This window comes from Oncorhynchus mykiss, chromosome 18 (genome assembly GCF_057628025.1).
Source record: "Oncorhynchus mykiss isolate SJ-2025 chromosome 18, ASM5762802v1, whole genome shotgun sequence".
Lineage (NCBI taxonomy): Eukaryota > Metazoa > Chordata > Actinopteri > Salmoniformes > Salmonidae > Oncorhynchus > Oncorhynchus mykiss.
The window spans coordinates 13,705,001-13,730,000 of record NC_143039.1 but is presented as its reverse complement, the minus strand read 5'-3'; the positions used below and the strand labels follow the sequence as shown (position 1 = coordinate 13,730,000).

General features: G+C 44.5%; 1 protein-coding gene across 2 annotated transcripts in view; it reads left to right on the top strand.

Moving 5' to 3' along the window:
* dachc (dachshund c) overlaps positions 1-25,000 on the top strand; it is a 94,854-nt gene that overhangs the window by 17,348 nt on the left and 52,506 nt on the right. For both annotated transcript variants that reach the window (XM_036951479.2, XM_036951480.2), the window contains exon 2: positions 18,154-18,269. In XM_036951479.2, the coding sequence (XP_036807374.2) occupies positions 18,154-18,269 (116 nt within the window). The remainder of the gene's footprint in view (positions 1-18,153; positions 18,270-25,000) is intronic.

The following is a 25,000-nucleotide window of genomic DNA, read 5'->3' as shown; positions in this document are numbered from 1 at the left end:
CAGGACAGGATAATGTATAGATGACCCCCATCTGTATGTAATAAATAGGTTTCAGGACAGGATAATGTATAGATGACCTCCATCTGTATGTAATAAATAGGTTTCAGTACAGGATAATGTATAGATGACCCCCGTCTGTATGTAATAAATAGGTTTCAGTACAGGATAATGTATGACCCTTAAAAAACAGATACAGGGCATTTAGTACTCATGTTAATCCTGCAGTTGACACATTTCCAAAGCATAGCAACGATCAACTGTTTCTCTCAGACAAAGGTAGCTGATTGTCCAATAAGGGTCACATGCATTAAGTTCAAGACACTGACATTTGAGAGTTCTGTCACAGCAATGCTAGTTGAGTTCCACAGCCATTGTCCTGTAGTTCTCTGGTCCATTGTCCTGTAGTTCTCTGGTCCATTGTCCTGTAGTTCTCTGGTCCATTGTCCTGTAGTTCTCTGGTCCATTGTCCTGTAGTTCTCTGGTCCATTGTGCTCTTCCATTCTGGCTGAAGGAGACAAAGCTTTTGAAGGACAATGTGACAGAGAGGCATTACAAGTTCACAGCAGAGTGAGAAGAGAGAAGAGTGGGAAACTTATATTTGATTTCATTTGGAGCTGAAAGAGAATATCTGGGAAATGTTACCTTTTTTTCATCTTTCACCTTTTACGTAGCAAGCTAAAATAAGAGGGTGTGGTTGAGTGTGCGGTTGAGTGTGTGGTTGAGTGTGTGGTTGAGTGTGTGGTTGAGTGTGTGGTTGAGTGTGTGGTTGAGTGTGCGGTTGAGTGTGTGGTTGAGTGTGTGGTTGAGTGTGTGGTTGAGTGTGTGGTTGAGTGTGTGGTTGAGTGTGTGGTTGAGTGTGCGGTTGAGTGTGTGGTTGAGTGTGTGGTTGAGTGTGTGGTTGAGTGTGTGGTTGAGTGTGTGGTTGAGTGTGCGGTTGAGTGTGTGGTTGAGAGTGTGGTTGAGTGTGTGGTTGAGTGTGTGGTTGAGTGTGTGGTTGAGTGTGTGGTTGAGTGTGTGGTTGAGTGTGTGGTTGAGAGTGTGGTTGAGTGTGTGGTTGAGTGTGTGGTTGAGTGTGTGGTTGAGAGTGTGGTTGAGTGTGTGGTTGTGTGTGCAGTTTTATGGTTCATTAGGATGTGATTGGAAATAGCCGACGTATGCAGGAAGATACAAAGTGTGAGAATAAGAAAAAGACAGAGAGAGAAAGAGAAGTCCTGTGGGTGATGATGATTAAACCACATCATGTCCTCTCAGCTCTTTCTTACCAAAGGGAGAGGAAAGAGAGGGGAGGGAGGAGGAGTGAGGAGGGGAGAGGAAAGAGAGGGGAGGAGGGGAGGGAGGAGGAGTGAGGAGGGGAGGGAGGAGAGGAGGAGTGAGGAGGGGAGGGAGGAGAGGAGGAGTGAGGAGGGGAGAGAGGAGGAGTGAGGAGGAGTGAGGAGGGGAGAGAGGAGGAGTGAGGAGGGGAAGGGAGGGGAGGGAGGGGAGGAGGGGAGGGGAGAGAGGAGGGAGGGGGAGGGGAAAGGAGGAAAGAGAGGAGAACAGAGGAGGGAAGAGAGGAGGGGAGGGGAGAGAGGAGGGGAGGGGGGGAGGCGAGGAGGAGAGGAGAACAGGGAGGGGAGGGGAAAGGAGGGGAGAGAGGAGAGGAGAACAGAGAGGGGAGGGGAAAGGAGGGGAGAGAGCAAAGGAGGGAAGAGAGGAGGGGAAAGGAGGGAAGAGAGGAAGAGGGAGGAGGAGAGGAGAACAGGGAGGGGAGGGGAAAGGAGGAAAGAGAGGAGAACAGAGGAGGGAAGAGAGGAGGGGAGGGGAGAGAGGAGGGGAGGGGAGGAGGAGAGGAGAACAGGGAGGGGAGTTGAAAGGAGGGGAGAGAGGAGAGGAGAACAGAGAGGGGAGGGGAAAGGAGGGGAGAGAGCAAAGGAGGGAAGAGAGGAGGGGAAAGGAGGGAAGAGAGGAAGAGGGAGGAGGAGAGGAGAACAAGGAGGGGAGGGGAAAGGACGGGAGGGAAGAGAGGAGGAGAGAGGAGGAAAGAGGAAAGGAGGGAAGAGAGGAGGGGAGGGAAGAGAGGAAGAGGGAGGAGGAGAGGAGAACAGGGAGGGGAGGGGAAAGGAGGGGAGGGAAGAGAGGAGGGGGGAGGAGAGGAGGAAAGAGGAAAGGAGGGAAGAGAGGGGAGAGGAGACTACCACCCTCCTGGTGTTTCCAGGTCTTCGTGTAGAAGACACTGTATTGTCTAATATGACAATAGGGTCAGTTGTTGCGCTGGCGTCTGACTGACACATTTAAAGGCGAGTATCACATGTCGGTGCCCCTCCCTGCAGACTGAAGAATGTCACCTGTCACATCCCTATTGGCTGAAATAATAACTAGTCACGTCCCTATTGGTTCCAATAATAATGAGTGACAATAATAACAACTCATTATAGGAGGGCAGGGAACTCTGGAGCTATATATCGGTTCATCAAATTAACCTGCCAAAACTTTCACCACAACCCCAGACTAGAGAGAGGAGAGAGCTCTGTGTATTTATAGCTAGGCTACAGTACAGTCTGTCTGTAGGTTACCACAACCCCAGACTAGAGAGAGGAGAGAGCTCTGTGTATTTATAGCTAGGCTACAGTACAGTCTGTCTGTAGGTTACCACAACCCCAGACTAGAGAGAGGAGAGAGCTCTGTGTATTTATAGCTAGGTTACAGTACAGTCTGTCTGTAGGTTACCACAACCCCAGACTAGAGAGAGGAGAGAGCTCTGTGTATTTATAGCTAGGCTACAGTACAGTCTGTCTGTAGGTTACCACAACCCCAGACTAGAGAGAGGAGAGAGCTCTGTGTATTTATAGCTAGGCTACAGTACAGTCTGTCTGTAGGTTACCACAACCCCAGACTAGAGAGAGGAGAGAGCTCTGTGTATTTATAGCTAGGCTACAGTACACTCTGTCTGTAGGTTACCACAACCCCAGACTAGAGAGAGGAGAGAGCTCTGTGTATTTATAGCTAGGCTACAGTACAGTCTGTCTGTAGGTTACCACAACCCCAGACTAGAGAGAGGAGAGAGCTCTGTGTATTTATAGCTAGGCTACAGTACAGTCTGTCTGTAGGTTACCACAACCCCAGACTAGAGAGAGGAGAGAGCTCTGTGTATTTATAGCTAGGTTACAGTACAGTCTGTCTGTAGGTTACCACAACCCCAGACTAGAGAGAGGAGAGAGCTCTGTGTATTTATAGCTAGGTTACAGTACAGTCTGTCTGTAGGCTACAGTACACTCTGTCTGAACTCTGTCTGTAGGCTACAGTACACTCTGTCTGAACTCTGTCTGTAGGCTACAGTACAGTCTGTCTGTAGGTTACAGTACACTCTGTCTAAACTCTGTCTGTAGGCTACAGTACACTCTGTCTGTAGGCTACAGCACACTCTGTCTGTAGGTTACAGTACACTCTGTCTGTAGGCTACAGTACAGTCTGTCTGTAGGTTACAGTACACTCTGTCTAAACTCTGTCTGTAGACTACAGTACACTCTGTCTGTAGACTACAGTACACCCTGTCTGTAGACTACAGTACACTCTGTCTAAACTCTGTCTGTAGACTACAGTACAATCTGTCTAAACTTTGTCTGTAGACTACCTGTGGTGTAATACTGTCATTAACAGATTGTTACCAGATGTTAGAGAGAGTTGTATGTTTTTCCTGGTCTGTCTGTTGTTGGTCAACACATTACATAGACCTGCTGAGATGATCAGGGTTAGAGTACACTCTGTCTGTTGTTGGTCAACACATTACATAGACCTGCTGAGATGATCAGGGTTAGAGACACACTGGAAATTGGGCTTAATGTCGAAGACCGGGGTCACAACAGTCTTCCACATTAAGTGTCTTTAAAGCAGTTCTTTAAAGCAGTTCTATTCATGTCTTTAAAGCAGTTCTATTCATGTCTTTAAAGCAGTTCTATCCGTGTCTTTAAAGCAGTTCTATTCATGTCTTTAAAGCAGTTCTATCTGTGTCTTTAAAGCAGTTCTATTCATGTCTTTAAAGCAGTTCTATCCGTGTCTTTACAGCAGTTCTATCCGTGTCTTTAAAGCAGTTCTATCCGTGTCTTTAAAGCAGTTATATCCGTGTCTTTAAAGCAGTTCTATCCGTGTCTTTACAGCAGTTCTATCCGTGTCTTTAAAGCAGTTCTATCCGTGTCTTTACAGCAGTTCTATCCGTGTCTTTACAGCAGTTCTATCCATGTCTTTACAGCAGTTCTATCCGTGTCTTTAAAGCAGTTCTATCCGTGTCTTTACAGCAGTTCTATCCGTGTCTTTAAAGCAGTTCTATCCGTGTCTTTAAAGCAGTTCTATCCATGTCTTTACAGCAGTTCTATCCGTGTCTTTAAAGCAGTTCTATCCGTGTCTTTAAAGCAGTTCTATCCGTGCCTTTAAAGCAGTTCTTTACAGCAGTTCTATCCGTGTATTTAAAGCAGTTATATTCATGTCTTTAAAGCAGTTCTATCCGTGTCTTTAAAGCAGTTCTATCCGTGTCTTTACAGCAGTTCTATCCGTGTCTTTACAACAGTTCTATCCGTGTCTTTAAAGCAGTTCTTTAAAGCAGTTCTATCCGTGTCTTTAAAGCAGTTCTATCCGTGTCTTTACAGCAGTTCTATCCGTGTCTTTAAAGCAGTTCTATCCGTGTCTTTAAAGCAGGTCTATTCATGTCTTTAAAGCAGTTATATCCGTGTCTTTACAGCAGTTCTATCCGTGTCTTTACAGCAGTTCTATCCGTGTCTTTACAGCAGTTCTATCCGTGTCTTTACAGCAGTTCTATCCGTGTCTTTACAGCAGTTCTATCCGTGTCTTTAAAGCAGTTCTATCCGTGTCTTTAAAGCAGTTCTAGCCGTGTCTTTAAAGCAGTTCTATCCGTGTTTTTACAGCAGTTCTATCCGTGTCTTTACAGCAGTTCTATCCGTGTCTTTAAAGCAGTTCTATCCGTGTCTTTAAAGCAGTTCTATCCGTGTCTTTAAAGCAGTTCTATCCGTGTCTTTACAGCAGTTCTATCCGTGTCTTTAAAGCAGTTCTATCCGTGTCTTTAAAGCAGTTCTTTAAAGCATATCCGTGTCTTTAAAGCAGTTCTTTAAAGCAGTTCTTTAAAGCAGTTCTATCCGTGTCTTTAAAGCAGTTCTATCCGTGTCTTTAAAGCAGTTCTTTAAAGCAGTTCTATCCGTGTCTTTACAGCAGTTCTATCCGTGTCTTTACAGCAGTTCTATCCATGTCTTTACAGCAGTTCTTTAAAGCAGTTCTATCCGTGTCTTTACAGCAGTTCTATCCGTGTCTTTACAGCAGTTCTATCCGTGTCTTTAAAGCAGTTCTATCCGTGTCTTTACAGCAGTTCTATCCGTGTCTTTACAGCAGTTCTATCCGTGTCTTTAAAGCAGTTCTATCCGTGTCTTTAAAGCAGTTCTATCCGTGTCTTTACAGCAGTTCTATCCGTGTCTTTACAGCAGTTCTATCCGTGTCTTTAAAGCAGTTCTATCCGTGTCTTTACAGCAGTTCTATCCGTGTCTTTACAGCAGTTCTTTAAAGCAGTTCTATCCGTGTCTTTAAAGCAGTTCTATCCATGTCTTTACAGCAGTTCTATCCGTGTCTTTACAGCAGTTCTATCCGTGTCTTTAAAGCAGTTCTATCCGTGTCTTTAAAGCAGTTCTATCCGTGTCTTTACAGCAGTTCTATCCGTGTCTTTAAAGCAGTTCTATCCGTGTCTTTAAAGCAGTTCTATCCGTGTCTTTACAGCAGTTCTATCCGTGTCTTTAAAGCAGTTCTATCCGTGTCTTTACAGCAGTTCTTTAAAGCAGTTCTATCCGTGTCTTTACAGCAGTTCTTTAAAGCAGTTCTATCCGTGTCTTTACAGCAGTTCTATCCGTGTCTTTACAGCAGTTCTATCCGTGTCTTTAAAGCAGTTCTATCCGTGTCTTTACAGCAGTTCTATCCGTGTCTTTACAGCAGTTCTATCCGTGTCTTTAAAGCAGTTCTATCCGTGTCTTTAAAGCAGTTCTATCCGTGTCTTTACAGCAGTTCTATCCGTGTCTTTACAGCAGTTCTATCCGTGTCTTTACAGCAGTTCTTTAAAGCAGTTCTATCCGTGTCTTTAAAGCAGTTCTATCCATGTCTTTACAGCAGTTCTATCCGTGTCTTTACAGCAGTTCTATCCGTGTCTTTAAAGCAGTTCTATCCGTGTCTTTACAGCAGTTCTATCCGTGTCTTTAAAGCAGTTCTATCCATGTCTTTAAACCAGTTCTATCCGTGTCTTTACAGCAGTTCTATCCGTGTCTTTAAAGCAGTTCTATCCATGTCTTTAAAGCAGTTCTATCCGTGTCTTTAAAGCAGTTCTATCCGTGTCTTTACAGCAGTTCTATCCGTGTCTTTAAAGCAGTTCTATCCGTGTCTTTAAAGCAGTTCTATCCGTGTCTTTACAGCAGTTCTATCCGTGTCTTTAAAGCAGTTCTATCCGTGTCTTTACAGCAGTTCTTTAAAGCAGTTCTATCCGTGTCTTTACAGCAGTTCTATCCGTGTCTTTAAAGCAGTTCTTTAAAGCAGTTCTATCCGTGTCTTTACAGCAGTTCTATCCGTGTCTTTAAAGCAGTTCTTTAAAGCAGTTCTATCCGTGTCTTTACAGCAGTTCTATCCGTGTCTTTAAAGCAGTTCTTTAAAGCAGTTCTATCCGTGTCTTTACAGCAGTTCTATCCGTGTCTTTAAAGCAGTTCTTTAAAGCAGTTCTATCCGTGTCTTTACAGCAGTTCTATCCGTGTCTTTACAGCAGTTCTATCCGTGTCTTTACAGCAGTTCTATCCGTGTCTTTAAAGCAGTTCTATCCGTGTCTTTACAGCAGTTCTTTAAAGCAGTTCTATCCGTGTCTTTAAAGCAGTTCTATCCGTGTCTTTACAGCAGTTCTTTAAAGCAGTTCTATCCGTGTCTTTACAGCAGTTCTATCCGTGTCTTTACAGCAGTTCTATCCGTGTCTTTAAAGCAGTTCTATCCGTGTCTTTACAGCAGTTCTTTAAAGCAGTTCTATCCGTGTCTTTAAAGCAGTTCTATCCGTGTCTTTAAAGCAGTTCTATCCGTGTCTTTAAAGCAGTTCTATCCGTGTCTTTAAAGCAGTTCTATCCGTGTCTTTACAGCAGTTCTATCCGTGTCTTTACAGCAGTTCTATCCGTGTCTTTAAAGCAGTTCTATCCGTGTCTTTAAAGCAGTTCTATCCGTGTCTTTAAAGCAGTTCTATCCGTGTCTTTAAAGCAGTTCTATCCGTGTCTTTAAAGCAGTTCTATCCGTGTCTTTAAAGCAGTTCTATCCGTGTCTTTACAGCAGTTCTATCCGTGTCTTTACAGCAGTTCTTTACAGCAGTTCTATCCGTGTCTTTACAGCAGTTCTATCCGTGTCTTTACAGCAGTTCTATCCGTGTCTTTACAGCAGTTCTATCCGTGTCTTTAAAGCAGTTCTATCCGTGTCTTTAAAGCAGTTCTATCCGTGTCTTTACAGCAGTTCTTTAAAGCAGTTCTATCCGTGTCTTTACAGCAGTTCTATCCGTGTCTTTACAGCAGTTCTATCCGTGTCTTTAAAGCAGTTCTATCCGTGTCTTTACAGCAGTTCTATCCGTGTCTTTAAAGCAGTTCTATCCATGTATTTAAAGCAGTTCTTTAAAGCAGTTCTATCCGTGTCTTTACAGCAGTTCTATCCGTGTCTTTACAGCAGTTCTATCCATGTCTTTACAGCAGTTCTTTAAAGCAGTTCTATCCGTGTCTTTACAGCAGTTCTATCCGTGTCTTTACAGCAGTTCTATCCGTGTCTTTAAAGCAGTTCTATCCGTGTCTTTACAGCAGTTCTATCCGTGTCTTTACAGCAGTTCTATCCGTGTCTTTAAAGCAGTTCTATCCGTGTCTTTAAAGCAGTTCTATCCGTGTCTTTACAGCAGTTCTATCCGTGTCTTTACAGCAGTTCTATCCGTGTCTTTAAAGCAGTTCTATCCGTGTCTTTACAGCAGTTCTATCCGTGTCTTTACAGCAGTTCTTTAAAGCAGTTCTATCCGTGTCTTTAAAGCAGTTCTATCCATGTCTTTACAGCAGTTCTATCCGTGTCTTTACAGCAGTTCTATCCGTGTCTTTAAAGCAGTTCTATCCGTGTCTTTAAAGCAGTTCTATCCGTGTCTTTACAGCAGTTCTATCCGTGTCTTTAAAGCAGTTCTATCCGTGTCTTTAAAGCAGTTCTATCCGTGTCTTTACAGCAGTTCTATCCGTGTCTTTAAAGCAGTTCTATCCGTGTCTTTACAGCAGTTCTTTAAAGCAGTTCTATCCGTGTCTTTACAGCAGTTCTTTAAAGCAGTTCTATCCGTGTCTTTACAGCAGTTCTATCCGTGTCTTTACAGCAGTTCTATCCGTGTCTTTAAAGCAGTTCTATCCGTGTCTTTACAGCAGTTCTATCCGTGTCTTTACAGCAGTTCTATCCGTGTCTTTAAAGCAGTTCTATCCGTGTCTTTAAAGCAGTTCTATCCGTGTCTTTACAGCAGTTCTATCCGTGTCTTTACAGCAGTTCTATCCGTGTCTTTACAGCAGTTCTTTAAAGCAGTTCTATCCGTGTCTTTAAAGCAGTTCTATCCATGTCTTTACAGCAGTTCTATCCGTGTCTTTACAGCAGTTCTATCCGTGTCTTTAAAGCAGTTCTATCCGTGTCTTTACAGCAGTTCTATCCGTGTCTTTAAAGCAGTTCTATCCATGTCTTTAAAGCAGTTCTATCCGTGTCTTTACAGCAGTTCTATCCGTGTCTTTAAAGCAGTTCTATCCATGTCTTTAAAGCAGTTCTATCCGTGTCTTTAAAGCAGTTCTATCCGTGTCTTTACAGCAGTTCTATCCGTGTCTTTAAAGCAGTTCTATCCGTGTCTTTAAAGCAGTTCTATCCGTGTCTTTACAGCAGTTCTATCCGTGTCTTTAAAGCAGTTCTATCCGTGTCTTTACAGCAGTTCTTTAAAGCAGTTCTATCCGTGTCTTTACAGCAGTTCTATCCGTGTCTTTAAAGCAGTTCTTTAAAGCAGTTCTATCCGTGTCTTTACAGCAGTTCTATCCGTGTCTTTAAAGCAGTTCTTTAAAGCAGTTCTATCCGTGTCTTTACAGCAGTTCTATCCGTGTCTTTAAAGCAGTTCTTTAAAGCAGTTCTATCCGTGTCTTTACAGCAGTTCTATCCGTGTCTTTAAAGCAGTTCTTTAAAGCAGTTCTATCCGTGTCTTTACAGCAGTTCTATCCGTGTCTTTACAGCAGTTCTATCCGTGTCTTTACAGCAGTTCTATCCGTGTCTTTAAAGCAGTTCTATCCGTGTCTTTACAGCAGTTCTTTAAAGCAGTTCTATCCGTGTCTTTAAAGCAGTTCTATCCGTGTCTTTACAGCAGTTCTTTAAAGCAGTTCTATCCGTGTCTTTACAGCAGTTCTATCCGTGTCTTTACAGCAGTTCTATCCGTGTCTTTAAAGCAGTTCTATCCGTGTCTTTACAGCAGTTCTTTAAAGCAGTTCTATCCGTGTCTTTAAAGCAGTTCTATCCGTGTCTTTAAAGCAGTTCTATCCGTGTCTTTAAAGCAGTTCTATCCGTGTCTTTAAAGCAGTTCTATCCGTGTCTTTACAGCAGTTCTATCCGTGTCTTTACAGCAGTTCTATCCGTGTCTTTAAAGCAGTTCTATCCGTGTCTTTAAAGCAGTTCTATCCGTGTCTTTAAAGCAGTTCTATCCGTGTCTTTAAAGCAGTTCTATCCGTGTCTTTAAAGCAGTTCTATCCGTGTCTTTAAAGCAGTTCTATCCGTGTCTTTACAGCAGTTCTATCCGTGTCTTTACAGCAGTTCTTTACAGCAGTTCTATCCGTGTCTTTACAGCAGTTCTATCCGTGTCTTTACAGCAGTTCTATCCGTGTCTTTACAGCAGTTCTATCCGTGTCTTTAAAGCAGTTCTATCCGTGTCTTTAAAGCAGTTCTATCCGTGTCTTTACAGCAGTTCTTTAAAGCAGTTCTATCCGTGTCTTTACAGCAGTTCTATCCGTGTCTTTACAGCAGTTCTATCCGTGTCTTTAAAGCAGTTCTATCCGTGTCTTTACAGCAGTTCTATCCGTGTCTTTAAAGCAGTTCTATCCATGTATTTAAAGCAGTTCTATCCGTGTCTTTAAAGCAGTTCTATCCGTGTCTTTACAGCAGTTCTATCCGTGTCTTTAAAGCAGTTCTATCCGTGTCTTTAAAGCAGTTCTATCCGTGTCTTTAAAGCAGTTCTATCCGTGTCTTTACAGCAGTTCTATCCGTGTCTTTACAGCAGTTCTATCCGTGTCTTTAAAGCAGTTCTATCCGTGTCTTTACAGCAGTTCTATCCGTGTCTTTAAAGCAGTTCTATCCGTGTCTTTACAGCAGTTCTATCCGTGTCTTTACAGCAGTTCTATCCGTGTCTTTAAAGCAGTTCTATCCGTGTCTTTACAGCAGTTCTATCCGTGTCTTTAAAGCAGTTCTATCCGTGTCTTTAAAGCAGTTCTATCCATGTCTTTACAGCAGTTCTATCCGTGTCTTTAAAGCAGTTCTATCCGTGTCTTTAAAGCAGTTCTATCCGTGCCTTTAAAGCAGTTCTTTACAGCAGTTCTATCCGTGTATTTAAAGCAGTTATATTCATGTCTTTAAAGCAGTTCTATCCGTGTCTTTAAAGCAGTTCTATCCGTGTCTTTACAGCAGTTCTATCCGTGTCTTTACAACAGTTCTATCCGTGTCTTTAAAGCAGTTCTTTAAAGCAGTTCTATCCGTGTCTTTAAAGCAGTTCTATCCGTGTCTTTACAGCAGTTCTATCCGTGTCTTTAAAGCAGTTCTATCTGTGTCTTTAAAGCAGGTCTATTCATGTCTTTAAAGCAGTTATATCCGTGTCTTTACAGCAGTTCTATCCGTGTCTTTACAGCAGTTCTATCCGTGTCTTTACAGCAGTTCTATCCGTGTCTTTACAGCAGTTCTATCCGTGTCTTTACAGCAGTTCTATCCGTGTCTTTAAAGCAGTTCTATCCGTGTCTTTAAAGCAGTTCTAGCCGTGTCTTTAAAGCAGTTCTATCCGTGTTTTTACAGCAGTTCTATCCGTGTCTTTACAGCAGTTCTATCCGTGTCTTTAAAGCAGTTCTATCCGTGTCTTTAAAGCAGTTCTATCCGTGTCTTTAAAGCAGTTCTATCCGTGTCTTTACAGCAGTTCTATCCGTGTCTTTAAAGCAGTTCTATCCGTGTCTTTAAAGCAGTTCTTTAAAGCATATCCGTGTCTTTAAAGCAGTTCTTTAAAGCAGTTCTTTAAAGCAGTTCTATCCGTGTCTTTAAAGCAGTTCTATCCGTGTCTTTAAAGCAGTTCTTTAAAGCAGTTCTATCCGTGTCTTTACAGCAGTTCTATCCGTGTCTTTACAGCAGTTCTATCCATGTCTTTACAGCAGTTCTTTAAAGCAGTTCTATCCGTGTCTTTACAGCAGTTCTATCCGTGTCTTTACAGCAGTTCTATCCGTGTCTTTAAAGCAGTTCTATCCGTGTCTTTACAGCAGTTCTATCCGTGTCTTTACAGCAGTTCTATCCGTGTCTTTAAAGCAGTTCTATCCGTGTCTTTAAAGCAGTTCTATCCGTGTCTTTACAGCAGTTCTATCCGTGTCTTTACAGCAGTTCTATCCGTGTCTTTAAAGCAGTTCTATCCGTGTCTTTACAGCAGTTCTATCCGTGTCTTTACAGCAGTTCTTTAAAGCAGTTCTATCCGTGTCTTTAAAGCAGTTCTATCCATGTCTTTACAGCAGTTCTATCCGTGTCTTTACAGCAGTTCTATCCGTGTCTTTAAAGCAGTTCTATCCGTGTCTTTAAAGCAGTTCTATCCGTGTCTTTACAGCAGTTCTATCCGTGTCTTTAAAGCAGTTCTATCCGTGTCTTTAAAGCAGTTCTATCCGTGTCTTTACAGCAGTTCTATCCGTGTCTTTAAAGCAGTTCTATCCGTGTCTTTACAGCAGTTCTTTAAAGCAGTTCTATCCGTGTCTTTACAGCAGTTCTTTAAAGCAGTTCTATCCGTGTCTTTACAGCAGTTCTATCCGTGTCTTTAAAGCAGTTCTATCCGTGTCTTTAAAGCAGTTCTATCCGTGTCTTTACAGCAGTTCTATCCGTGTCTTTACAGCAGTTCTATCCGTGTCTTTACAGCAGTTCTTTAAAGCAGTTCTATCCGTGTCTTTAAAGCAGTTCTATCCATGTCTTTACAGCAGTTCTATCCGTGTCTTTACAGCAGTTCTATCCGTGTCTTTAAAGCAGTTCTATCCGTGTCTTTACAGCAGTTCTATCCGTGTCTTTAAAGCAGTTCTATCCATGTCTTTAAAGCAGTTCTATCCGTGTCTTTACAGCAGTTCTATCCGTGTCTTTAAAGCAGTTCTATCCATGTCTTTAAAGCAGTTCTATCCGTGTCTTTAAAGCAGTTCTATCCGTGTCTTTACAGCAGTTCTATCCGTGTCTTTAAAGCAGTTCTATCCGTGTCTTTAAAGCAGTTCTATCCGTGTCTTTACAGCAGTTCTATCCGTGTCTTTAAAGCAGTTCTATCCGTGTCTTTACAGCAGTTCTTTAAAGCAGTTCTATCCGTGTCTTTACAGCAGTTCTATCCGTGTCTTTAAAGCAGTTCTTTAAAGCAGTTCTATCCGTGTCTTTACAGCAGTTCTATCCGTGTCTTTAAAGCAGTTCTTTAAAGCAGTTCTATCCGTGTCTTTACAGCAGTTCTATCCGTGTCTTTAAAGCAGTTCTTTAAAGCAGTTCTATCCGTGTCTTTACAGCAGTTCTATCCGTGTCTTTAAAGCAGTTCTTTAAAGCAGTTCTATCCGTGTCTTTACAGCAGTTCTATCCGTGTCTTTACAGCAGTTCTATCCGTGTCTTTACAGCAGTTCTATCCGTGTCTTTAAAGCAGTTCTATCCGTGTCTTTACAGCAGTTCTTTAAAGCAGTTCTATCCGTGTCTTTAAAGCAGTTCTATCCGTGTCTTTACAGCAGTTCTTTAAAGCAGTTCTATCCGTGTCTTTACAGCAGTTCTATCCGTGTCTTTACAGCAGTTCTATCCGTGTCTTTAAAGCAGTTCTATCCGTGTCTTTACAGCAGTTCTTTAAAGCAGTTCTATCCGTGTCTTTAAAGCAGTTCTATCCGTGTCTTTAAAGCAGTTCTATCCGTGTCTTTAAAGCAGTTCTATCCGTGTCTTTAAAGCAGTTCTATCCGTGTCTTTACAGCAGTTCTATCCGTGTCTTTACAGCAGTTCTATCCGTGTCTTTAAAGCAGTTCTATCCGTGTCTTTAAAGCAGTTCTATCCGTGTCTTTAAAGCAGTTCTATCCGTGTCTTTAAAGCAGTTCTATCCGTGTCTTTAAAGCAGTTCTATCCGTGTCTTTAAAGCAGTTCTATCCGTGTCTTTACAGCAGTTCTATCCGTGTCTTTACAGCAGTTCTTTACAGCAGTTCTATCCGTGTCTTTACAGCAGTTCTATCCGTGTCTTTACAGCAGTTCTATCCGTGTCTTTACAGCAGTTCTATCCGTGTCTTTAAAGCAGTTCTATCCGTGTCTTTAAAGCAGTTCTATCCGTGTCTTTACAGCAGTTCTTTAAAGCAGTTCTATCCGTGTCTTTACAGCAGTTCTATCCGTGTCTTTACAGCAGTTCTATCCGTGTCTTTAAAGCAGTTCTATCCGTGTCTTTACAGCAGTTCTATCCGTGTCTTTAAAGCAGTTCTATCCATGTATTTAAAGCAGTTCTATCCGTGTCTTTAAAGCAGTTCTATCCGTGTCTTTACAGCAGTTCTATCCGTGTCTTTAAAGCAGTTCTATCCGTGTCTTTAAAGCAGTTCTATCCGTGTCTTTAAAGCAGTTCTATCCGTGTCTTTACAGCAGTTCTATCCGTGTCTTTACAGCAGTTCTATCCGTGTCTTTAAAGCAGTTCTATCCGTGTCTTTACAGCAGTTCTATCCGTGTCTTTAAAGCAGTTCTATCCGTGTCTTTACAGCAGTTCTATCCGTGTCTTTACAGCAGTTCTATCCGTGTCTTTAAAGCAGTTCTATCCAAGTCTTTACAGCAGTTCTATCCGTGTCTTTAAAGCAGTTCTATCCATGTCTTTAAAGCAGTTCTATCCGTGTCTTTAAAGCAGTTCTATCCGTGTCTTTACAGCAGTTCTATCCGTGTCTTTACAGCAGTTCTATCCGTGTCTTTAAAGCAGTTCTATCCGTGTCTTTACAGCAGTTATATCCGTGTCTTTACAGCAGTTCTTTAAAGCAGTTCTATCCGTGTCTTTAAAGCAGTTCTATCCGTGTCTTTACAACAGTTCTATCCGTGTCTTTACAACAGTTCTATCCGTGTCTTTAAAGCAGTTCTATCCGTGTCTTTACAGCAGTTCTATCCGTGTCTTTAAAGCAGTTCTATCCGTGTCTTTACAACAGTTCTATCCGTGTCTTTACAACAGTTCTATCCGTGTCTTTAAAGCAGTTCTGTGTCTTTACAGCAGTTCTATCCGTGTCTTTACAGCAGTTCTATCCGTGTCTTTACAGCAGTTCTATCCGTGTCTTTACAACAGTTCTATCCGTGTCTTTACAACAGTTCTATCCGTGTCTTTAAAGCAGTTCTATCCGTGTCTTTAAAGCAGTTCTATCCGTGTCTTTACAGCAGTTCTTTAAAGCAGTTCTATCCGTGTCTTTAAAGCAGTTCTATCCATGTCTTTAAAGCAGTTCTATCCATGTCTTTACAGCAGTTCTATCCGTGTCTTTACAGCAGTTCTATCCGTGTCTTTAAAGCAGTTCTATCCGTGTCTTTAAAGCAGTTCTATCCATGTCTTTACAGCAGTTCTATCCATGTCTTTAAAGCAGTTCTATCCATGTCTTTACAGCAGTTCTATCCGTGTCTTTAAAGCAGTTCTATCCGTGTCTTTAAAGCAGTTCTATCCATATCTTTACAGCAGTTCTATCCGTGTCTTTAAAGCAGTTCTATCCGTGTCTTTAAAGCAGTTCTATCCATGTCTTTACAGCAGTTCTATCCGTGTCTTTAAAGCAGTTCTATCCGTGTCTTTACAGCAGTTCTATCCGTGTCTTTAAAGCAGTTCTATCCGTGTCTTTAAAGCAGTTCTATCCATGTCTTTACAGCAGTTCTATCCGTGTCTTTACAGCAGTTCTATCCGTGTCTTTACAGCAGTTCTATCCGTGTCTTTAAAGCAGTTCTATCCATGTCTTTAAAGCAGTTCTATCCATGTCTTTAAAGCAGTTCTATCCATGTCTTTAAAGCAGTTCTATCCATGTCTTTAAAGCAGTTCTATCCGTGTCTTTACAGCAGTTCTATCCATGTCTTTAAAGCAGTTCTATCCATGTCTTTACAGCAGTTCTATCCGTGTCTTTAAAGCAGTTCTATCCGTGTCTTTAAAGCAGTTCTATCCATGTCTTTACAGCAGTTCTATCCGTGTCTTTAAAGCAGTTCTATCCGTGTCTTTAAAGCAGTTCTATCCATGTCTTTACAGCAGTTCTATCCGTGTCTTTAAAGCAGTTCTATCCATGTCTTTACAGCAGTTCTATCCGTGTCTTTAAAGCAGTTCTATCCGTGTCTTTAAAGCAGTTCTATCCATGTCTTTACAGCAGTTCTATCCGTGTCTTTACAGCAGTTCTATCCGTGTCTTTACAGCAGTTCTATCCGTGTCTTTAAAGCAGTTCTATCCATGTCTTTAAAGCAGTTCTATCCGTGTCTTTACAGCAGTTCTATCCGTGTCTTTACAGCAGTTCTATCCGTGTCTTTAAAGCAGTTCTATCCGTGTCTTTTAAAGCAGTTCTATCCGTGTCTTTACAGCAGTTCTATCCGTGTCTTTACAGCAGTTCTATCCGTGTCTTTACAGCAGTTCTATCCGTGTCTTTAAAGCAGTTCTATCCGTGTCTTTAAAGCAGTTCTATCCGTGTCTTTACAGCAGTTCTATCCGTGTCTTTACAGCAGTTCTTCCGTTGTCTTTACAGCAGTTCTTTAAAGCAGTTCTATCCGTGTCTTTAAAGCAGTTATATCCGTGTCTTTAAAGCAGTTCTATCCGTGTCTTTAAAGCAGTTCTATCCGTGTCTTTACAGCAGTTCTATCCGTCTGTCTGTGAGGGTAATGGAGCGTCTAGATGTGTCCTGGTGTTTCCTGGTTTTTGGAAGGTCAAACCAATTGACTCTGTCCCTGTTTGTAGTTTCCCTCCCACAGTCGTGTCCCACATAGAAAACTCACGATGATGATTAACTGAAGACAACAAATTCCTTCTGCTGCTTTCACATATTCAGGAATAATGTGGGACCCCTTTTTTCCCAACAAGGATTTTGTATCAGATCTCTTTTGTTCTGGCAGGTCTTTATGTCTCACTCTCTTTGTCTCTTTCACATTTCCACCTCTTCATCAGTCTCTCCCTGTCTCTCTTCCTCCTCCTCTCTCTCCCAGCCCAGTGGGTTGGTCCACAGGGGTTTGAGGCCCTTCCAGACTCCAGTAATTGATGAATTGTATGCGATATGCAAATGAGAATCCATAAATCTTATGAATGACAGCTTAATTTATGTGAGCCTTATGATTGCGGGATTAGATTTTAATTAAATGTCCTCAAAGGCACCCTGACTGGGTAGTTGCAATCTCGCTCTCTCTCTCTCTCTCTCTCTCTCGTTCTCGTTCTCTCTCTCTCTCTCTCTCTCTCTCTCGCTCTCGTTCTCTCTCTCTCTCGTTCTCGTTCTCTCTCTCTCTCTCTCTCTCTCTCTCTCTCTCTCTCTCTCTCTCTCTCTCTCTCTCCCTCTCTCTCTCTCTCTCTCTCGTTCTCTCTCTCTCCCCCTCTCTCTCTCTCTCTCTCCCCCTCTCTCTCTCTCTCTCTCTCTCTCTCTCTCTCTCTCTCTCTGTCTCTCTCTCTCTCTCTCTCTCTCTCTCTCTTTCTCTCTTTCTCTCTTTCTCTCTTTCTCTCTTTCTCTCTTTCTCTCTTTCTCTCTTTCTCTCGCTCTCTCTCTCTCTCTCTCTCTCTCTCTCTCTCTCTCTCTCCAAGTCTACTGTCAGATTAAGTTTCTGGGAACAATTTATTGATAAGCTCAGAGCTCCGTCTTGTCAACCAACCAAAGGAGCAGCAATTAATAAATAGTGAAAAATGAGGCAGAGAATCTCATCTGCTCATCTCATTTAGGTCCTTCCTAGAACTTGTGATTTTCCTCCTGGAGATAACTGTGAATGCGTCCCAAATGGCACCCTATTCTCTATATAGTGCACTACTTTTGACCAGGGCCAATGGCACCCTATTCCCAATATAGTGCACTACTTTTGACCAGGGTCCAAAGGGGATGGGGTGCCATTTGGGACACATTCTAACTGTGTTATGACGTTTTTGTACTCTTAAAACACAGTCATGAAGTCAGGTCCTCAGTCTTCATTAGAGAGAGAGAGAGAGAGAGAGAGAGAGAGAGAGAGAGAGAGAGAGAGAGAGAGAGAGAGAGAGAGAGAGAGAGAGAGAGAGAGAGAGAGAGAGAGAGAGAGAGAGAGAGAGAGAGAGAGAGAGAGAGAGAGAGAGAGAGAGAGAGAGAGAGAGAGAGAGAGAGAGAGAGAGAGAGAGAGAGAGAGAGAGAGAGAGAGAGAGAGAGAGAGAGAGAGAGAGAGAGAGAGAGAGAGAGAGAGAGAGAGAGAGCATAAATCCAAACCACTCCTAATCCCTTCTTTTTCTAAAGGTCACTCAGCTTGATAAAAATGTGTTTAGTTCATTTATTTCCTCTCTGGCAGGGTGAGATAAAGCAACAGAACTACTGGGGCAGGAGGAGAGAAGGGGGAGGCAACGCTGGGTTCATATTTCTGGAAGGGTGATTGGCTAAGGGGTGAGGTCAGAGGTAGCGCTGAAACACTTCCTGTCTCTCAAGAGAGGAAAGCACCTCCTCTGTCCTCTCTCCTCTGTCCTCTCTCCTCTGTCCTCTGAGGAGAGAGCAAGAGAGGAGAGAGGACCTGAGGAGAGAGGACCTGAGGAGTATGTAATTGAGATCTTGTTACAGGCTGAGATCATCCCAAAAAAGTAATCCTTTAGGATGCAAAGCCAAGGATTGTTGGTTCAATTCCTGCAGCGATCACATACTCATACAACTAATGTATGCTCAGTGTTCTGTGAGTGTATCTGGATAAAAGCCTCTGTGTAACTGATTCGTTTGATTGTGTTTCCAGCTCGCGCCCTGGACGCCCCCCAAAGAGGGCTCAGAGTATGACATCATCAGAGAACCAACACCTTCTGTCTCATTCTGTCAGCGGGCTGATGTCAGCTGGAATCATGCCCCCTACTGGTGAGGGACCTAGCACACACACACACGCACGCGCACAGTCACGCACACACACACATACACACATACACAGAAGTATCAGTTGAAGTGTGATGTGTTTGTTCTTCTGTCATCACCTCTATTTTACAGTCTTCTATTTTGAACCACAGTGTTCCTGTAGACTATGTTCTCCCAGTGTTCCTGTAGACTATGTTCTCCCAGTGTTCCTGTAGACTGTTCTCTCAGTGTTCCTGTAGACTGTTCTCCCAGTGTTCCTGTAGACTGTTCTCTCAGTGTTCCTGTAGACTGTTCTCTCAGTGTTCCTGTAGACTATGTTCTCCCAGTGTTCCTGTAGACTATTTTCTCCCAGTGTTCCTGTAGACTGTTCTCTCAGTGTTCCTGTAGACTATGTTCTCCCAGTGTTCCTGTAGACTATGTTCTCCCAGTGTTCCTGTAGACTGTTCTCCCAGTGTTCCTGTAGACTATGTTCTCTCAGTGTTACTGTAGACTATGTTCTCCCAGTGTTCCTGTAGACTATGTTCTCTCAGTGTTCCTGTAGACTATGTTCTCCCAGTGTTCCTGTAGTCTATGTTCTCTCAGTGTTCCTGTAGTCTATGTTCTCCCAGTGTTCCTGTAGACTGTTCTCTCAGTGTTCCTGTAGACTATGTTCTCTCAGTGTTCCTGTAGACTGTTATATCAGTGTTCCTGTAGACTGTTCTCTCAGTGTTCCTGTAGACTATGTTCTCCCAGTGTTCCTGTAGACTATGTTCTCCCAGTGTTCCTGTAGACTGTTCTCTCAGTGTTCCTGTAGTCTATGTTCTCTCAGTGTTCCTGTAGACTTTGTTCTCCCAGTGCTGCTGAAGACTATGTTCTCCCAGTGTTCCTGTAGACTGTTCTCTCAGTGTTCCTGTAGTCTATGTTCTCCCAGTGTTCCTGTAGACTATGTTCTCTCAGTGTTCCTGTATACTATGTTCTCTCAGTGTTCCTGTAGACTGTTCTCCCACTGTTCCTGTAGTCAATGTTCTCCCCCTGTTCCTGTAGACTATGTTCTGAGTTACACCCCACCTCTGCAGGCCTTTCTACCTGTGCTCTGTGAAGTGTTCCTGTAGACTATGTTCTGAGTCACACCCCACCTCTGCAGGCCTCTCTACCTGTTCTCTGTGAAGTGTTCCTGTAGACTATGTTCTGAGTTACACCCCACCTCTGCAGGCCTCTCTACCTGTGCTCTGTGAAGTGTTCCTGTAGACTATGTTCTCTCAGTGTTCCTGTAGACTATGTTCTCCCAGTGTTCCTGTAGTCTATGTTCTCTCAGTGTTCCTGTAGTCTATGTTCTCCCAGTGTTCCTGTAGACTGTGTTCTCCCAGTGTTCCTGTAGACTATGTTCTCCCAGTGTTCCTGTAGACTGTTCTCTCAGTGTTCCTGTAGTCTATGTTCTCTCAGTGTTCCTGTAGACTATGTTCTCCCAGTGCTGCTGAAGACTATGTTCTCCCAGTGTTCCTGTAGACTATGTTCTCCCAGTGTTCCTGTAGACTGTTCTCTCAGTGTTCCTGTAGACTATGTTCTCTCAGTGTTCCTGTAGACTGTTCTCTCAGTGTTCCTGTAGACTGTTCTCTCAGTGTTCCTGTAGACTATGTTCTCCCAGTGTTCCTGTAGACTATGTTCTCCCAGTGTTCCTGTAGACTGTTCTCTCAGTGTTCCTGTAGACTATGTTCTCTCAGTGTTCCTGTAGACTGTTCTCTCAGTGTTCCTGTAGACTGTTATCTCAGTGTTCCTGTAGACTATGTTCTCCCAGTGTTCCTGTAGACTATGTTCTCCCAGTGTTCCTGTAGACTGTTCTCTCAGTGTTCCTGTAGTCTATGTTCTCTCAGTGTTCCTGTAGACTATGTTCTCCCAGTGCTGCTGAAGACTATGTTCTCCCAGTGTTCCTGTAGACTGTTCTCTCAGTGTTCCTGTAGTCTATGTTCTCCCAGTGTTCCTGTAGACTATGTTCTCTCAGTGTTCCTGTATACTATGTTCTCTCAGTGTTCCTGTAGACTGTTCTCCCACTGTTCCTGTAGTCAATGTTCTCCCCCTGTTCCTGTAGACTATGTTCTGAGTTACACCCCACCTCTGCAGGCCTTTCTACCTGTGCTCTGTGAAGTGTTCCTGTAGACTATGTTCTGAGTCACACCCCACCTCTGCAGGCCTCTCTACCTGTTCTCTGTGAAGTGTTCCTGTAGACTATGTTCTGAGTTACACCCCACCTCTGCAGGCCTCTCTACCTGTTCTCTGTGAAGTGTTCCTGTAGACTATGTTCTGAGTTACACCCCACCTCTGCAGGCCTCTCTACCTGTGCTCTGTGAAGTGTTCCTGTAGACTATGTTCTCTCAGTGTTCCTGTAGACTATGTTCTCCCAGTGTTCCTGTAGTCTATGTTCTCTCAGTGTTCCTGTAGTCTATGTTCTCCCAGTGTTCCTGTAGACTGTTCTCTCAGTGTTCCTGTAGACTATGTTCTCTCAGTGTTCCTGTAGACTGTTCTCTCAGTGTTCCTGTAGACTATGTTCTCCCAGTGTTCCTGTAGACTATGTTCTCCCAGTGTTCCTGTAGACTGTTCTCTCAGTGTTCCTGTAGTCTATGTTCTCTCAGTGTTCCTGTAGACTATGTTCTCCCAGTGCTGCTGAAGACTATGTTCTCCCAGTGTTCCTGTAGACTGTTCTCTCAGTGTTCCTGTAGTCTATGTTCTCCCAGTGTTCCTGTAGACTATGTTCTCTCAGTGTTCCTGTATACTATGTTCTCTCAGTGTTCCTGTAGACTGTTCTCCCACTGTTCCTGTAGTCAATGTTCTCCCCCTGTTCCTGTAGACTATGTTCTGAGTTACACCCCACCTCTGCAGGCCTTTCTACCTGTGCTCTGTGAAGTGTTCCTGTAGACTATGTTCTGAGTCACACCCCACCTCTGCAGGCCTCTCTACCTGTTCTCTGTGAAGTGTTCCTGTAGACTATGTTCTGAGTTACACCCCACCTCTGCAGGCCTCTCTACCTGTTCTCTGTGAAGTGTTCCTACTATCTCCCAGTGTTCCTGTAGACTGTTCTCTCAGTGTTCCTGTAGACTATGTTCTCTCAGTGTTCCTGTAGACTGTTCTCTCAGTGTTCCTGTAGACTATGTTCTCCCAGTGTTCCTGTAGACTGTTCTCTCAGTGTTCCTGTAGTCTATGTTCTCTCAGTGTTCCTGTAGACTATGTTCTCCCAGTGCTGCTGAGTTACACCCCACCTCTGCAGGCCTTTCTACCTGTGCTCTGTGAAGTGTTCCTGTAGACTATGTTCTGAGTTACACCCCACCTCTGCAGGCCTCTCTACCTGTGCTCTGTGAAGTGTTCCTGTAGACTATGTTCTGAGTCACACCCCACCTCTGCAGGCCTCTCTACCTGTTCTCTGTGAAGTGTTCCTGTAGACTATGTTCTGAGTTACACCCCACCTCTGCAGGCCTCTCTACCTGTGCTCTGTGAAGTGTTCCTGTAGACTATGTTCTGAGTTACACCCCACCTCTGCAGGCCTCTCTACCTGTTCTCTGTGAAGTGTTCCTGTAGACTATGTTCTGAGTCACACCCCACCTCTGCAGGCCTCTCTACCTGTGCTCTGTGAAGTGTTCCTGTAGACTATGTTCTGAGTCACACCCCACCTCTGCAGGCCTCTCTACCTGTGCTCTGTGAAGTGTTCCTGTAGACTATGTTCTGAGTTACACCCCACCTCTGCAGGCCTCTCTACCTGTTCTCTGTGTGTATTCACCTCTGCAGGCCTCTCTACCTGTTCTCTGTGTGTATTCACCTCTGCAGGCCTCTCTACCTGTTCTCTGTGTGTATTCACCTCTGCAGGCCTCTCTACCTGTTCTCTGTGTGTATTCACCTCTGCAGGCCTCTCTACCTGTTCTCTGTGTGTATTCACCTCTGCAGGCCTCTCTACCTGTTCTCTGTGTGTATTCACCTCTGCAGGCCTCTCTACCTGTTCTCTGTGTGTATTCACCTCTGCAGGCCTCTCTACCTGTTCTCTGTGTGTATTCACCTCTGCAGGCCTCTCTACCTGTTATCTGTGTGTATTCACCTCTGCAGGCCTCTCTACCTGTTATCTGTGTGTATTCACCTCTGCAGGCCTCTCTACCTGTGCTCTGTGTGTATTCACCTCTGCAGGCCTCTCTACCTGTTCTCTGTGTGTATTCACCTCTGCAGGCCTCTCTACCTGTTATCTGTGTGTATTCACCTCTGCAGGCCTCTCTACCTGTTATCTGTGTGTATTCACCTCTGCAGGCCTCTCTACCTGTTATCTGTGTGTATTCACCTCTGCAGGCCTCTCTACCTGTTCTCTGTGTGTATTCACCTCTGCAGGCCTCTCTACCTGTGCTCTGTGTGTATTCACCTCTGCAGGCCTCTCTACCTGTGCTCTGTGTGTATTCACCTCTGCAGGCCTCTCTACCTGTTCTCTGTGTGTATCCACCTCTGCAGGCCTCTCTACCTGTTCTCTGTGTGTATTCACCTCTGCAGGCCTCTCTACCTGTTCTCTGTGTGTATTCACCTCTGCAGGCCTCTCTACCTGTTCTCTGTGTGTATTCACCTCTACAGGCCTCTCTACCTGTTCTCTGTGTGTATTCACCTCTGCAGGCCTCTCTACCTGTTCTCTGTGTGTATTCACCTCTGCAGGCCTCTCTACCTGTTCTCTGTGTGTATTCACCTCTGCAGGCCTCTCTACCTGTTCTCTGTGTGTATTCACCTCTGCAGGCCTCTCTACCTGTTCTCTGTGTGTATTCACCTCTGCAGGCCTCTCTACCTGTTCTCTGTGTGTATTCACCGTTCAGCGTTCAAAGCTGCCCTTCTCTTTGTGTGCTTTTGTACAACTCGATCTGTTCGTTCTCCACCTCAAAACAAGCTATTTCTAAAAGTCCTTTTTACTCCCTGTGTTCAAAAGCATCCTGCGCCTCAGAGAGCGGTGTCTCTGGGAGAGAGTCAGACTCAAAGTAATACTCACTGGGCCTGAGAGAGAGTCTCTGAGCCCTTTTAACTGGAGGAGAGGTCACAACATCAATGTCAGCGGAGGAGATTAGAATTGACAGGCCACAGGAGACTGAAAGAGAGGGAGGGAGGGAGAGAGAGGGAGTGGGAGACAGAGAGAGAGGGAGGGAGGGAGAGAGGGAGTGGGAGGCAGAGAGAGAGGCAGAGAGAGAGAGAGGGAGTGGGAGGCAGAGAGAGAGGCAGAGAGAGAGGGAGGGAGAGACAGAGTGGGAGACAGAGAGAGAGGGAGGGAGGTAGAGAGGGAGTGGGAGACAGAGAGAGAGGGAGGGAGGTAGAGAGGGAGTGGGAGACAGAGAGAGAGGGAGGGAGGTAGAGAGGGAGTGGGAGACAGAGAGAGAGGGAGGGAGGGAGAGAGGGAGTGGGAGACAGAGAGAGAGGGAGGGAGGGAGAGAGGGAGTGGGAGGCAGAGAGAGAGGCAGAGAGAGAGGGAGGGAGAGACAGAGTGGGAGACAGAGAGAGAGGCAGAACAGAATGGCGTTTTGTTTAGCCAAGTGTAAACCTGAAGGAAACCTTTGATATCATCCTCTCCAGCCTCGCTAGGGTGACGGCTTCTTTCACACTGTGATCTTGACATTTATTAAAGAGAACTGAGGAACAGAGGCAGGAACAGAGGGGGGAACAGAGGGGGGACAGAGGGGGGAACAGAGGGGGGAACAGAGGCAGGAACAAAGGCAGGAACAGAGGAGTGGACAGAGGGGGGAACAGAGGGGTGGACAGAGGGGAGAACAGAGGGGGGAACAGAGAGGGGAACAGAGGCAGGAACAGAGGCAGGAACAGAGGGGTGGACAGAGGGGGGAACAGAGGGGTGGACAGAGGGGAGAACAGAGGGGGGAACAGAGAGGGGAACAGAGGGGGGAACAGAGGCAGGAACAGAGGGGGGAACAGAGGGGGGAACAGAGGGGGGAACAGAGGCAGGAACAGAGGGGTGGACAGAGGGGGGAACAGAGGGGTGGACAGACGGGAGAACAGAGGGGGGAACAGAGAGGGGAACAGCGGGGGGAACAGAGGTAGGAACAGAGGGAGGAACAGAGGCAGGAACAGAGGGTGGGACAGAGGGGGGAACAGAGGGGTGGACAGAGGGGAGAACAGAGGGGGGAACAGAGGGGGACACAGAGGGGGGGAACAGAGAAGGGAACAGAGGGGGGAACAGAGGGGGGGACAGAGAATGAGATGTTTTTAATGGCAAAGCTCCGTTCATTTCAGAGCGGAGTTGTCCTTAACTAGCTCAGTGATTTTAATGACAAATAGAGACTTTATCATGCATATTACTGTCCATTTAAAATACTCCAGTTGGAGGAGAGACAGAGTAGGATGTTACTGGTGCTTTAAGGGCTGGATCTGTTCCATTAGTAGATCATGTGTTGAAGGCTGATGGCCCACTGGTGTACTGAGTCACTATGGAGATAGATAGATGTGTTGAAGGCTAATGGCCCACTGGTGTACTGAGTCACTATGGAGATAGATAGATGTGTTGAAGACTGATGGCCCACTGGTGTACTGAGTCACTATGGAGATAGATAGGTGTGTTGAAGACTGATGGCCCACTGGTGTACTGAGTCACTATGGAGATAGATAGATGTGTTGAAGGCTGGTGGCCCAGTGGTGTACTGAGTCACTATGGAGATAGATAGATAGATGTGTTGAAGGCTGATGGCCCACTGGTGTACTGAGTCACTATGGAGATAGATAGATGTGTTGAAGACTGATGGCCCACTGGT